Raw genomic sequence first — 15531 nt, 5'->3', positions numbered from 1 at the left:
TAGAATAGTCACAATGTCAGAAAAGTTTGTTAATTAAACCATTGGCTTAATTAACAATGAAAAAATCTAGATTCTATTTTCTTAATAAGCCTAGAACCTTTTGTTTCAAAGGAGTCCAGGAAAATGCTTGTTTTGGCAACTTCTTCCTTGTTTTCAACTACTTGACAAAGTACCCAGAGGTCTTGCAATCTCAAAGCAAATTCCTAAGCCAATTTTACTGCTGGAAGTGAAAAGATGTTTAGGCAATATAATCGGGCCCAGTAGCTTTAAATCACAGACTTAAGGACTACTGCTTTATTTATTTGGTTTGGGGGGTTTTTTAATCTGCGCTAGACATATTCTAGAAAGAAATTAAGTGACAGTAACAACTGAGGCTTCCATTAAAGCACAATCATACAAGCAGGTTCCTCTGTTTCAAATGACAGCTTAAAAACCACCCTCCCCTCACTTCCCCTTATTTCTGCTCTCTCTCTTCCTCTCACTTCATGCAAATATCCTCAATGATCATCCTTCCTAGACAAGCATGTTGTAAGGTATTAGCAACTGCTTTGAGATAATTTTTTTTCTCTAAGAAATGGCGGAGTACTGGAACTTGTAATAAGCCTAGAACAGGACTATGTTTTTCTTTTTAAAAGCCTTCTCCTCTCACTGCTTTGAGGAAGATTTGGTTTTATTTGGCAACAGAAGCTTTCAGTCTTCCTGAAGGGGTTAGATAACTGTAGCACCTCCCTCTCAGGACCTAGTCTGTTCTTTCCCTGATATCATTATTTTGGGCAACTGTTTCACTATTAGGAATAAACTTAAGTTTCTGAAAGTCCTAAGTTCCTTTATTTCAAAAGTAAGGGGTAAGTGCAAGATGATTGTCTAATTTAGAAAAGGGAAGAGGAGCCAAGTACAGGGAATGAAACCGGCAAAACGGCCAAGGTTGTTTACATAGTACTCACAAAAATAGTCGTTTTTCTGTTGTTATAATGAACTAGCATAGTCCTGCCCTAACAATGCATTAGGGATGCACTGAGGACCAATGAAGGCCTGTACCATGCGAAGAACCACGAAAGAATCCCACCACAAGATCTTAAGTTTTTACTTCATCATCAGTTTTCCAACCAAAAAAAAAAATAATTAAAAAAATAAATCACTTCCACAGCACACTGTGAGAACGTTACATGTAGCAACACTATATTCTGCTTGATAAAGAGCAGCACCAGAAACAGCAGAGTTAAGAAGTTCATCAGTATTTCTTAATTCAAAACCATCCCACAACATCAATTCCTCTTTAGATGTGTTGTTTCAGAGAAACATTGCTAGATTTTTAGAACTTGCTAAAATAAAGAGACTGACTTTAAGAATAAAAGCATGACAAAAAGGCAAATTTGAGTATTCTTTTGCACTAGTAAGCAACAAGCTTCATTTAAAAATAATGATGATCAATATTTAGTTTTCATAGTTTATGATTATCTTCGGGGTGAGTAAGAATGTTTGATGCTCTACCCAGAATTTCAGTTTAGAGACAGATTATGGAGATTTTTTTTTTTCCACTTGCACTGAGTTCTTGGAACCACTTGTGTATTAAGAGTGCACCTAACTGAACTTACTCTGGTTTGCAACTTGGATGCAGCCCTGTGGTGGCGTGCCAGGGAATCCTGAGAAGTCCTCTGCTGGTTGGATTCAAATCTGTTTCTCATGTAATACCCAACTGTATTTACAGAGATAGTTAGAGCCACATTCCATGTATTTCAAATGAAAAGGTCCAGACTTTTGCATATATAAAGACATTGGTTTGTTAAATAAACATTTTCATATGATTGCAGCGCATAGTTTGACTTTTCATTTTGTCCTTGGTGGAGAAGGATGAAAGGTTCACTGACGTTTTGTCCATACACAATTTTAGTTAGTTTTTCAAGCAGCAATAGGAAAAAAAGAGGGACTCTCCTAGTGTGCTTTCCTACTAAATACTTTAGACAATCTAGATTTATTTTTTTTTTAAACTAAAACATAGAAGCTCTGAATCACGCAAAATATGACCACCTCAGCTACATTAGTCTAACGTAACTGGGCAACTGGTGAAGTTGTCAGACCATCTGAAGAGGTAGTGACAGTCCATTCTCACAGTGCCGGCCTGATGTGTGGGCTAAGTTAAAAAAAACAACACTGAGGCATCACTGTATGCTCGCTGTGTTTTTCATTTTGGGATTCCCAGTCAACCACTCTCTCTTGACATTGGTAGTTGACATTTACCACTGCACCAACATAGTTAGAAGCAGCAAACTTGTGTTTCGTTTCGTTAGCAGCTATACACGCAGTGCTATTCATCATATATAGGTGGGTCTCCATCGCTTGAAAACATTGACAATTTCTTTCCATGATTCTGCACGTGATCTTCATTCATCTTCTCCAAGGCTTCAATCTAGAGAGACAAAAATAAATCCATGCTGAAATCATAAAAGAACACCTGCACCAGAATGTTTCTAAACAGCGTTAAAAGGTAGCTTTAGATGACTGATCAGGTATATACAATATTCCTATTTCAATGATTCAGTCAGATGTATGGAGCAAGTACTTTGGAAGTAGAGCTTGAAACATCTGTTCTCAACAAGTTAGTAAAATGAGTAGTGCTCCTTTATAGCTTCATGCTACATAACTGAGATGCACAAGTTGCAGGGAGGACTAGATGATTCTTAAGACTTCAGCTGTATTCCCCAAAGTACAGAAGTGTCCCTTTCTCCAACTCTAAACACCTCTACTGTAACTCAGCCAATCCATCAGCATTGGAGAAATTCCAAGTAATACTAAGATTACAAATCCACTGCAATAATTTTTAAAGGTGAAAGTTGAAGAGTTATACTTAAAATGTTTTGTGCAATCAAAGTAACACAGTACAGTAGCTTATTTTAATCTTCAGATTGTTATGTTTGGATTACTTCCTCTTGTACTCCAGGGGAGATAATTTTAGTTACCAGTGACTAAAGTCAAAGTCTGAAGTTTAAGGATGGGCTGCTCAAATTCACCTCTATGTAAACAGCAATGTAAGTCTTTCCCATAACTCTTATAAGCAAAAAAGATTACATAAAACGGCAACAAAACTCACCCCCCACCCCAATGCTCACAACATAGCCAGTGACTAAATTGTTTGTTGCTTGCTTAACTGATACATAAGGATTGTGGAACACTGACATTGTGTTCCCTTTACCTCTTCCTCAGTTTGAGGATCTAACCCAGTAGTTAGTTTCAAGCTCCCACCTACTACATGCTAGACTAGCATAAACCTACACTGTCATTAGGAATCAAGTACAGTAGAATTGCCATGTTGCCCTTTAATTAGTAAATATGGAATGTCTGACAACTTATTTTTATGAATGTCTGGTATCAGGATGCATGCCTTGAGGAGTTACACCTAAAATTTGAAAATTAAAAGCCAAAGTTGACCAAAGATTCCTAGTCCACATTTACATTTGCATGATTTTAGGCCTCAAAATTGAAAATTCTAGCCTAAACTTTAAAGTCAAGTAAGTTAAAATCTAAAACATAAAAAATAAGCAGTAGAGCAATTACTATTTTCAACCTAGCTTTCCTTTCTCTGCACAGCCTTTAACATACGTAAGGAAAGACTACAAACATAGCTTTTAAATGAAAACAGATCACTAAATTTCACTTAAAACTGAAAGCAAAAACTATATGCAACATGAAGCCTTTTATACTTGGGAGCAGGGGGATCAGGAAAGGGGGTGGAGAGCTCTGTCAATCCGAGTTTCTGAAAATGTTTGTACTAGGTTGAAATAATCAAGTTTTGAAAAAAGAGATGCAGAATGATTGCTGAAATTATACTCACACACATTAATCATACAAACCAAACATGGAAAGCTAAGGTATTACAATAGCTACTATAGCTAACCAAATTAAAACATTAGACAGAGAAAGCTATACCTCTGCTTGGAAGTCTACTTCATTGTCAGCTGTAATATTTAAACCTGAGACAGCGTTGAAGAGTTCACGCTCATTAAGTGCTTCTGCCACACCTCCTTTCTGGAAGAACTAGTCAATATAAAAAGCACACATTAAACACTTTACTACACAGAACAAAATACTTCTCTTCCTTCCCCAAGTTACAATTACAGTATTTAGTCAAAATGACATTTTTGCTTTTGCTGACCTACAGATAAAAATAACTGAAAGAAGTTTGAAGTTCCAGTGGTACCGTTTTATTCTTCCACGTTTTTTTCCCTTTCGGAGAAGAACACTATCAGTATGGACAATATGCAAAAGTAATTTTACATATATGTGGTGCTGATCATTTTTTACAGAGTTGTATTGGTTGATTTTCAGTTAGCTCTGAATTGATTTGATGCTGTTTTATGTTGAAAAACATTCAGCATAACAGAGGATTGTCAGATGAAGAGGTCCTACCTGTGAAACATTCCTACAGTCTCTGAACAAGAACTCAAGTCCATGAGGATGGGTTGGCTCCACAGACTGACTGACGTCAATGAGCCAGACCTGTAGTCACAGCGAGACAGCAATTCACTTTTTATTAACATTTCACATTAGATGAAACCTTTCCTTCCCACATTAAGAATATGCTCACCTTCCCATCATGCCAAAGCATGTTATATTCACTCAGATCTGCATGGACCAGGTTGCACTCCTTATACAACCGTTGCATCATCTGCAAGGAACCAAATTAATGAATGAATGAAGTATGCTATACTCAAAAAAAAACCAAACAACTGTCTGCATTACTATAACCAAAAAAAGCCTTTCCCCAGTCACCCACCCAATTTACATATTTTTTTTTCCAAGTCTTTAATAAAGTTCCATACAGGGAATCGCAGTTTTAGTAAACTGCCAGCAAACTATGCTTTCATCACTGAGCTTAGCTTTGGCAAGTCAGAAGAATGAGTCTGGTAAACTCATGTCAGCTCTTCCAACCAGTCCAGGTGCATAAGACAGATAAACACGTTCTCTAAATATACCTGTTATTCTCACCCCTATCACAGAGGAAAGGAGTCTCATGGTTTTAGATACTGAACCCTAACTAGTACGCATGTTCACTTAAAACATGGTTGTGTTGCTCTACTGGTTTCAAGATTTGAGGCACAGACCATTCATATTATCAAGCTGCTGGGTTGGTTGGTCGGGTTTTTTTAATGTCTGTAACATAATAGTGAGTGGACAGTTTGCAGGTATACGTTTGAACCAATTACAGCAGATAATAGGAAAGTAAAGTATCCACTCTGCGATATTCTAATTCATTCTCTGATTTCTACATTTGTTAAAAAGGGGAGTAGGGAGAGGGTTATCCACTGGACAGTGCTCACACACTGTAAATTGAGTAGTCAGTAAGCCCAGAAAGACTTCAGAGAACTTTCTAAACGACATACTGCTTCTATAAAAGGAGGACTACTTGCTCATAATTTCTCTGCTGCTAAATATCTGTTTGTCATCAAGTTGCAGCATGCTTTGTACTCAGATTAAGATTCAATTTATTTATTTTTTTAGTGCATAATTTCTTATTTATTCTAAGTCACACATTAAACAGCAGCAAAATAAACCTTTGGACTCCGTATCTTGAAAGTGATGCAAGTATCCTGAAAAGTAAATAAATGATCATTTGTCCTTTAAGTTATTGCCCTAAAAGAAAACACAACCCAGAATTGGAGGAGAAATCAACATTGTCTTACATTAAGAATCTGGTAGTAGGCCTTTTTCATATCTTCACTACTAAGTGTTACATCCTTTAGTTTAGGAGCTGGGACTTGATCCTGGCCAATGAAAGACATAACCAAGACATGTTTTTTAAGGATAACCACTTGAGGACAAGGAATTCCTGCAGTTTGCATTCTGTGGATCAAAAAATAGATACTGATTAAGAAAAATAAAACAAAACCCCCAAAACCCTACAGTTCTAGTTCCTGCTTGCTCATTTCCAATCTGAGAGAGCTGTGAGAAACTTGATCCAGAGTCAAAAAGTCTTTGAAATAGACCGAATTGAAAACTGAATAAATATATATATTTCACAGTATTTCACATAGGAAAATTCAGATCTTAAAGGCATAAGTGGGTCTAAAAATGCTCACTGAAAACCTTGTTAATTTCATTGGCTTGTAAATTCTGCTGCCAGGTCACTGAAGATGCTAACAATTCATTAAACTGTAAGAAACCACAGGCTTATTCAATCTGTGCCAGGTTGTATATTGTTTAGCCTAAAAATAAAATCTAAACTTCTACCCAGGCATAGTGTAGCTTCCTTAAACAGAGAATAGGAAACTGACATGCACTTGGCAACGATGCGCTTTTTTTTTTTCTTTACCTTGTTAAGTTATGCATTTCTTTCTCAGCCCACATACGAATAATCTTTCGTGGATTCAATTTACTGAAGCGGTCTTTAAATCTGTAGTCATCCTTAATGTATTTGTCACGGTTCTTGAATTCATTAAGAGTTGTTTTAAACACTTTGATGGCACATTCTGGAGGTATAACTTTATCTTCAGTTGTACTTCTCATGGAAAAAGTCAAATATATAACAAAGTTAACTATTCACATCTATACAAGCAAATGCATGGGTTTGTTTTTTTTTTTTTTTTAAACATTGCAAGATATAGTGATTTTTGATGTAAGGGAGGAAAAGACCTGATTTTCCATCAAATTTGGAAGCCAATTCAAGGTAAGTTTATATGAGTTCTACGATTAAGCTTATATATGATGTTTGGGTTTTGGCATTTTGCTTATATGTTGCTTACCAAAGAGGTTCCATCTCCCAGTTTCTTAATATTTTAGTTAAATGTCACAGTTAATAACATCCCTGTTAATGGATGCACTTGCTTCAAGAAATTACAAGTGAAAATGGTCTTGCATTAGAACAATAATGGTAGTGTCACAATGTTTAGTTAAGCACCACAAAGATATTGCCCACTGAATAATACTAAGCAAAAGAACACTGCTGAACATCATGCAAGCAAAGGTGAAATAAAAAAAAAAATTTAAAAAAAAAGAAGTATCTTTTCTCCCCATCCCCAACTTACCTCTCTCTCGACGTCTCTAAATAGGTTACCTGTATTTGGTTTTTATTAGTTCTTTCTTAACTCACTTTAAATTAGTGGTGTTTCAATGCACTACAATCACTGCTAACGTACTACAATCCTTCCAGCATGTAATCTTTAAAACTGGATTCTTGTATGACTTGCAAAGTGAATAGCATCCCAACACTATTCTCAAGGTAATCCAAAAGTAACAAACAGCACCTCCGCTGAACTGCACAGACAGAGCCGATAATACAGCGATCTGTATGGAAAGACAATCTTCAGGTAGCCAAAGATCATCATGATAGGTCTGTAGTCTGGGGCAGGTCAGTCGAAAGAGTTCCCCAAAATCTCAAGACTTCTTCTTTTATAAAAGGAGTACATATTTTTTCCACAGAAAGCTATAGTGGATTTGTACCCATTCATTAAATGGTCTCCAAGGAGGAAAGTGGGGATTTTTTTACTTTATGGTTGGTACCACCTGGTTTTCAGATTTCATTATTATCTGCATAGACATGAATACAAACTTTAAGTCTTCAGAATGAAAAAAGTGCAGACCGTTTAAATATTTTTGTGGTTTCTGCTTTTTAAACCATCTCCGGTACTTAAAGCTACCATCAGTAACAAACAATATACTTACTTTCCTCCATATGCATGAAAAACGACAGATTCTTTTCCTGTGCTGATGCAGCCTGTGATGGTCTCCAGCATCCCAGCATTAACCATCTTGTACAGAAGTAAACGTGTTTTAGGATCCACTGCTTTCTCCTGCAGGCAAGAAATGAATACTTAGTTCATGAAAACAATTCTTTGCTTCACAGCGAGTTTAGAGTATTTATACACTGCAAGTGTTCAACTAGGTGGAAAGAATAATGTATTAAGAGCATTCTCTCAATTGATAGAGAGAAAAAAAAAAAACCAACCAAACCAAACAGATGAAGCAAAGCCAAACTGCTCCAGCACTGTCATCTTTAGTCCTTATGATTTAATACTCTCAGGTACCTTATCAGCAGTGTAGCACATACAGTATTTTACCAATTCCACATAAATTACAGACTGTGGCTCAAGAGCACTTTCTATAGTGTTCTCATGAAGTCTTTACAAATCACGAATCAAAATATCCCAAATATTATGTTTTATTGTTACTGATATAAAAGGAATAAAGTGAAACACCCGAATTTGAACAAGTCCACAGCAGGAATTGCCAGAGGCCCTGCTCTAAACTCACCCATAAAGCTTATAAACTGACTTCCTCAATTATTAAGTCAGACTTTACTTGGTCACCTCATCTTCCTTAAACTTGCTATGAAGACAGATATTTGGAGTCACATAGTTCAACTGCACAGGATTAGTCCTCTCTAGATGGTTTCTATAAATAATTTTTAGGCAGTTTATTCAGGTAAGTTTAGAAAGACAAAGAGAAAAAAAAAAGGAAGCTGCTTGCTCTTATTTTGATATGGCTCTCACAGTAATGCAGCTCAAATAAATACAGCCTCTTTCTAGTAGGAGCTGGCTGATACCATCTCCATTCAGCAACGTTAACATAATATCACTTAACTGTTTTACTAGAAATGGAATGTTTCAAGGAATTACCAAAACAGTGTTCAGCTGTTACACAAGATAAAAAGTATATGGAGAGACTTTATTAAAAACATACAGCAGTGGAGTGCTCCTTCTTTTCATGGAGCCTTGCACTTCGACGTTCCTCAGAGTACGCGTGCTGCTTTAAGGCATTGAAGACTTGATTTGATAGCTTTAAGTCCATCCCAATTCCATCCCCAACTTGGAATTCAGGTGCAAACTACAAGTAGAAAAAACAAAAATTTAAGCATTGTTACTAGCAGACACCAAAAGCTGGCACAAGCAAAAATTTCTCATTCTGATTTGCAAAAACCTAGGGTAGATTAGGACCAATGTGAAATCCACTTTGTGTAATGTTGTCACTATGTTAAAAAATATATTGATCTAACCTCAGAACCTGGAGGTTCTGCCCCAATTGATATGAGATTACCTAACATCCTGTAAAAATAGCACTTGCAGCATTTCCTTATTTGCAGAAGTTGTACCAGTTACATAAAAGAAAACGGAAGGTACGTACCATGGATAAAGAGACTGAAAAGCTGTAAGTCAAACAATCGACTGAAAATAAGTTACTAGGCTCATCAGGCAAAATTGAATTAAAAAAAATTTTAGCTATCATTTAGTTACATGATAGCTATGCTTTTCATAAATAGCCTTAGTGGTTTATTTGCCTGTGTACCAAACTTGCCAATAGTTTTGTTTTGCCAAAACAGTTCTGTGCAAGTTCTTCAATCATGGTAATTAACAAACTATTATGAAACAAAAAACCTACACAACTCACAGTGACAATTTGAATAACTAATCCAAACACTTCATTGCTTTCATCTGATGAAAAAAAAAAAATAAATCAGGACCGTATACAGCAGCACAGATAGACAAGCATTAGTTCTTTGGTTGAATTACAGCATTCTAGTTTTACACACAAAATAAGTTTCCCTAAGCTTTCACTTACATTTTCCATGCGAGCAGTGTTCTTTCTTCCACATACCACTTCATCATGTTTAGTAGTAATGTCTTTTCCTTTTCCTATGAAGCCCCTCCTTGGTGTAGTAGTAGGTTTATCTGCCAGCAGTGAGAAAACTAAATCAAACTTTACATCTAAACAAATATAACTAATGCTTATAAAGGTTACACAATGCCCACAAGAGTAACATAATTGCATTTATTAAACAGAATATAATACTTCAATTGTATGATCTTAAGGTGGTCTTCTCTCATCCTAAACATGACAGCTTCTTTTGCTATGTTATGACTTAGATCTACATCTTCTCTGCGGTGTCAGACCCACTTTTGAAGTGTTAAAAGACAAGAATATTCAATATGATGTGCAGATGCCCCTAGCCAGATGTAGATGACAGACATGCATATCCCACAATACTTTCCATGTACAATAAGTTATTTTACCAGATTCAGCCACTGAAGCCAATATACTGGCAGACAGAAGCCTGAAGTTACCCGCCCAACTTCCTGCATAACACCTCCCAATTAGGTGACCTGATTTTACATACAACTAGTATGTCTCTTTACATTCAAAAAACCTAATTTAACTATGTCATCTTCTTAGGTCTAGTAACCGAAGAAAAAACTGTTTTTGTTTAAAACTGCCACATACCTGCTCTATAAGGATCATGACGGGTATCCTGCCAATCAACCTCATCCTCTGAGCTGTCACTGTCATAGGGATGCACCTTCCGATAATTTTCAAAGGATATGGAGACTTGAGAAACAAAACAAATAAGCATGTCTGTGATTATCAGGGATTTGCTACTTCCTCACAGCTCTGTCAACTTAAGCAGAGTGCCAAGAATATCTCCAAAGCAAAAGTATTTCTTCTGATGAGGGTACCTTTGCTATCTCCATTGATCTTCTTCTCTTCACGCCGAAGCTGCGCATCATACTCCCTGTCAAATTCCATCTGCAGCATCTGAGCTAGCATTAGGTCACTAGAAGTGTCAACATTTTCTCCTGTAATAAATGGTCCTTCAGCAACACTATGTAAAGTGAAAACAGAAATTTCAAACATTAAACACAATAATCTAAACAGAAACACCACTTTATACCATTTCATCACTCTATACAAAAGACCTCATGCACAGCTGCATAGAAACTAATGGATCTCAACAGTCTGCACCCCCCCCAAGCTAACACTAAATATTGAGTATGACTTCATTTCTCTTTGCCACTCCTTTACAATGCAAATATTATTTCAACTTTTACTTGTTTACCATTCTGTAAGAAGCATTAAGCTGTATTTTTAAGATGCCCTTCATGAACGAGAAAGAAGGCATACAGGTGTACATGTGTATATATATATTTTTATATTTTATAAATATATAAAAACAAATTTTTTAAAGAGCCACAAACAGTGTTGCTTTGCTCTTTTGTATGAGTTTAGAACTAGTAAGCTCTTGGCCTATGTTTAGAGCTTCCAAGTATTAGGAGGATACAGGTGATGATACACCTGACATTTCTTGAAATAACATTATACACTGTTAACAAGAGTCTCTAAAACCAAAGAAAAAAAATGTTCTGACAACATTTCTCAAAACATAGCTCATAGACTGGCTTAAAGCACCCAAAACAATGCAAAAAAAAAAATACCAGGAAAGAAGAAAGGGTGACAGAGAAGATAATCTAAGGAAGAGTTTTAACTGGGGAAACCATCTTCACTGAAAAAGACCTGAAGAAGCAGAGTTGGGAGGTAATAGGCAAAGCATTTCCTATATTGCTACACATTAGGCACATTGTAAGAAAATGCACAAGAGACAGAACATGGCTTCACAACTATAGAGATCACTAATCCAGGATTTAAACTTACGCAACCACTTCAGGAAAAGCAGCATTTTCTTCTTCCAGCTGCAGCTCTTTCGCCAGCTGTTCACTCATTACATCAGCAAGTGAACATGACATTGATGTTGTGTTAGGGGCTCCCCACGGACACTGTAAATAAGCATTTTATTCAAGTCAGCAAGAAATGCAGCGGCAACACAAGAATTGGGATAATTAGCTATCACTGGCTCTAAAATAGGCTCATGTAATCTTATAAGAGCTTGTCTTCTACAGATACTTAGGGAAGTACGACGAACTCAAGTACAGAAAATACCTCAAGGAGTTGTTTCATAAACTCAACAGGGAGAACTGCGATTGAAAGGATGTTGATGGTCACTTACTAACAGAGGGAAGAAAAGAGTCAGTTTGTCAGTACCCTCTGAAGACAGGGGCAAAGCCTTCCCGGCAAGTTTGCTTACAAGCATACACACAGTCTATATAAAACTTTTCTTAGAATAACACAATATTAATGGCTTACACACAGCTTCCTCCCTCGTTTCTAGAGCCCTGAAAGGACAGCCATCATCAACACCCCTCCAAAAACGCAGAAGCAGGCGCCCAACTTCACTTGGGGAGGTGGCGTTGGGGAATGATGACTCCAAGTCGTGACTCACTGCCTCGATAACCGAACTCACTTACACCCAGTTCCCTGTTCACCAACAGAGCCTGGAGAGAAGCGACTCATTTATCAGGGTCTAACAGCAGCTCTCTCCACTGAGAAGATAACTGCCCGCAGGAGCGGGCCACGCCATGCCCCGTCCAGCGGGGCTCATGACTCGCCCAGGCAGTGGAGCCGAGCGCTCAGGGTGCCAAACACCGTGACCCTCGTTTCGCTGACACCACTTCTCCGCGTCCTCTCGGCTGCCCCAGGCCGCTCCGAGCGGGGCGGGCGGGCGGAAGAAGGGCAGCCGCGTACCGGAGTGACCTACTCCGTGCCCGCCCCCCTGCCGCGAACGAAGCTCGGCCGGAGACGGCGCCCGTGCCCCGACACGCCTTTGTCTCCCTCCACCCCCCAAGAGCCAGGCCAGCGGTGGCTGCCCCTGCACGGCCCCGGAGGGTCGAGGTGCCGCGGGCAGCCGTGGGGTGCCGGATACAGCGCCGTGGGCCGCCGCCAAGGCCTGGCAGCGCCCGGCCGCCGCCGCGCCGGGCCCGCGCTCACCTTGCTCTGCCAGGCGGGGCCCGGACCGGCGTCGGGGGCGGCGGCGACTCCTACTGGGTCCATCTGCGCATGCAAGGGCTGGCGGGCGGCGGCGGGGTCCCTCCTGCAGGCAGCGGCGCTCCGAATGCGAAGCCTTCCGGGTTCTCCCCCGTTCTCTCCTACCGTCACCTGCCGTCCCGCTCCCCATTCGCCGGCGGCTCGGGGCCTCACCCGCCTTTCCGGTGATGTCACCGGGCGGGGGGGGGGTGGGTGTGAGGTCACCGGGGGACCCCGGCGCCCCTCGTGGCTGCCCGCGAGTTGAGGCGGCGGGGCGGCCGCCCGCAGCCCGGGAGCTGGTGGGTGCGAGGGCGATGGCAGGCTGCCCGCCGAGCGGCCGGGCCGGCGGGGGCTGCGCTGGCCCCAAAACAAATGGGGTGACATTGGACGGGTGGCGTTTGCATTTATCTAAGGAAGTAACCGAGGGAAGGGGGAAAAAAAAAACCCATAAGCGAACAAATTAATTTGATCCTGATCCCATACCTCACTGAAAATACAAAACTAAATACTTCATATGTGATACCTGTTACACCTCAACTTTATATGTAATGTTTATCTGGAAAATAGTATCGTGATTAAAATGCCTTGTCTCCAGGACAGGGGCAACTGGATGGCCTTTTGCTACAATACAGCTGCTCAAGCAAGTGTCCCAACAAGAAGGAAGCGATGCCTTGAAACCTCCTCCGGTCTGGCTCACCACCAGCTCTTAGAGGCATCTGCAAATGTAGACAAACGTTTCCGTTAGAGCTGCCGCCGATAACCAGAAAACCAGCCTAGACAAGGCAGCGGGTTCCGGGAGCAGAAGGAGTGGTAAGGGGCCATACGGCCCCTGCCACATCCCCTGGCCTCTTCGGAGTAACTTCCCCATTACACATCTAGCAAAGCTCACGCAGCTGGGGCACGCCCAGCAAGTGCCACTCTCGTCAACACAAGCACGCAAGAATCAGCTTTGTCGGCCAAAGTTAATCTAATTTGTCCTTAACAACCTGCAATGACGTAAGACATTACGATCTCCCAAGACAATCTGTTCCAGTGTTCATCACTGCAGAAAGTCCCCGGCTAAAGGGCAGGCAGTGTGGAAGAGTGTAGGGACCCGTGTCGTAACACGCAGCCTGCAGGCATGGCACAGGCATGTGCTGCAGAGGCGTGTGGGTGGCTTTGTCTGGTGATGCGGTACCAGCGTGTTGCTTATCCTCTCTGCCCTTTGCCCTGGCGGAAAGAGATTATTTCTTTCCCCTCGCAGCCGCCTTTTGGGGTGTGAAGATTGCTGCCATGCCCCCTTCAATCTTCTTTGGCTGAATTTATCAGTTTTACAAATGAGCAGAATGTCAAAGCAATCTCCTGCTGCGCTGAGAAAATCATTGCTCTAGCACCACTGTACAAGCACTGATTAAGAAAACTGGTTTTCGTAGTTTTGGGTTCAAAAAGACATTAACAATGACTTAATATTCCTATGTCTTTTTATTCATTTTTCAATTTTCAGAAATAAGTCTTTTATATTAGTCTCTTAAATATTACATTATTAGGCCTTGATCCCACGACTTCTTATAGGAATGGATCAAGTTTCGAAGTGAATTATATTAAGAAGAAATATTCTGTAAAACAACATGTAAACAAAATCATTTGCAGAAATTTCTATATTCATTCTTAATCCCTCACTGTAAGTGGCTTACAAGAATACAAACCTGCCTCTGCATTTTGCTGTAGGAACATATATCGTCTTTGCCTGAATCCCACTTTTAATAAGAAATACTGCAAGAAACACAGAGATATCACTGTAATATTTTGCATTAAAATGATACTTCACTAAAATAAAAAGTCAAAAGTGTTCTTATCACATGCTTACATTAGTCTTTGTAGATGCCTGTAAACTTCTCTTACTCTTTTTTAAAGCGTTACAGTTTGAATTTTTGGCACAAGGCAAAGTGTACCTGTGTTGCAAACTACGCATTTGACATGCTTACAGAAACACATGCTCTGCAAAGTGGGAATGCTGTGTCACCTACCCTGCCATTGCTATCGCATCCATTACAGTGGCATGTCAGTGATCTCTGTAGGCCTGGATGGACCAAACTTTCCAGCGCTGGAAATCCTATCTGGTTTGTAAGGAGGTGGCCCAAAACAGACATCGGATTTCAGATCCAGTGTCCCAAGTGGGAAGTCCTTAATACTTTAGTTCATTTGCATGTGAGATAGAAGAGGGGGGTGACATTCTTCTTGTTTCCCTACTCCACTTGCTCCTCCTGCTAATTGGGATGCCTGCGCATTTGTAGTTTCCGAAACGAGTTGGTAGTGCCCTGGGGTCTCTGGTGGTTGTGATCCCCCACAGTCGTTGTGACCACTGTATGACCGCTTCTGTGCAACCATGGTTGATGCCTTTACGTTGCAAAGAGGAGTCTGGTCCCAAGGAAAGGATACCTCTTCCTCTGGCCAGAGTTGTAAAACAAGTTGTTTAAGGCATAACAAAGGTCACATACTCTGTCCGTCTCAACCCCTCACTCCCCAGTTTAGGCCATGCTCAGTTCCTTATTTATGCTGCTTTGCTCTGTCCTCTAAAAATAGGGTGTAGGTATACAGAGAGAGCCCTACACTTTGCATTACCTGAGCAAAGTCAAGGTGAGAACTGCAGAGATAGGGCCTTGCTAATACCAGATCTGGGAAGAACAAGGCCATAATAAAACAACGCCCAGTAATTGTGACTAAGTAGAGCATGTCTTTCACTGCTTCTCTACCTCCCTGGGATATTTGTAGTTCACACGTCACCAATGAATCATAGAATAGTTTGGATTGGAAGGGACCTTTAAAGGTCATCTAGTCCAAAGCCCCGCAATGGGCAGGGCCATCTTCAACTAGATCAGAGTCCCATCCAGCCTGACCTTGAATGTTTCCAGGGGTGGGGCATCTACCACC

The 15531-nt window shown here is 40.2% G+C and overlaps 1 protein-coding gene across 2 annotated transcripts; it reads right to left on the bottom strand.

The window, feature by feature from the left end:
* Positions 1 to 1068: 1068 nt before the first annotated feature.
* RIOK3 (RIO kinase 3) lies at positions 1069 to 12769 on the bottom strand. 2 transcript variants are annotated; one of them, XM_068396341.1, is made up of 13 exons: positions 12586 to 12769; positions 11416 to 11537; positions 10443 to 10588; positions 10210 to 10314; positions 9550 to 9659; positions 8674 to 8817; positions 7657 to 7784; positions 6308 to 6496; positions 5679 to 5838; positions 4583 to 4663; positions 4405 to 4494; positions 3925 to 4032; positions 1069 to 2407 (listed from the first exon to the last, which is right to left on the bottom strand). In XM_068396341.1, the coding sequence occupies exons 1-13, from the start codon at positions 12646 to 12648 to the stop codon at positions 2306 to 2308; spliced, it is 1548 nt and encodes a 515-aa protein (XP_068252442.1). In that variant the 5' UTR covers positions 12649 to 12769; the 3' UTR covers positions 1069 to 2305. The 2 variants fall into 2 exon arrangements, with proteins under 2 accessions (XP_068252442.1, XP_068252441.1); XM_068396340.1 differs by having other exon boundaries at positions 6308 to 6493; positions 12586 to 12742.
* Between the last annotated feature and the right edge of the window lie 2762 nt (positions 12770 to 15531).

The sequence above is a fragment of the Nyctibius grandis genome, chromosome 3 (assembly GCF_013368605.1).
Source record: "Nyctibius grandis isolate bNycGra1 chromosome 3, bNycGra1.pri, whole genome shotgun sequence".
NCBI classification, from domain to species: Eukaryota; Metazoa; Chordata; class Aves; order Nyctibiiformes; family Nyctibiidae; genus Nyctibius; species Nyctibius grandis.
This window is presented reverse-complemented; position numbering and strand designations above follow the sequence as displayed.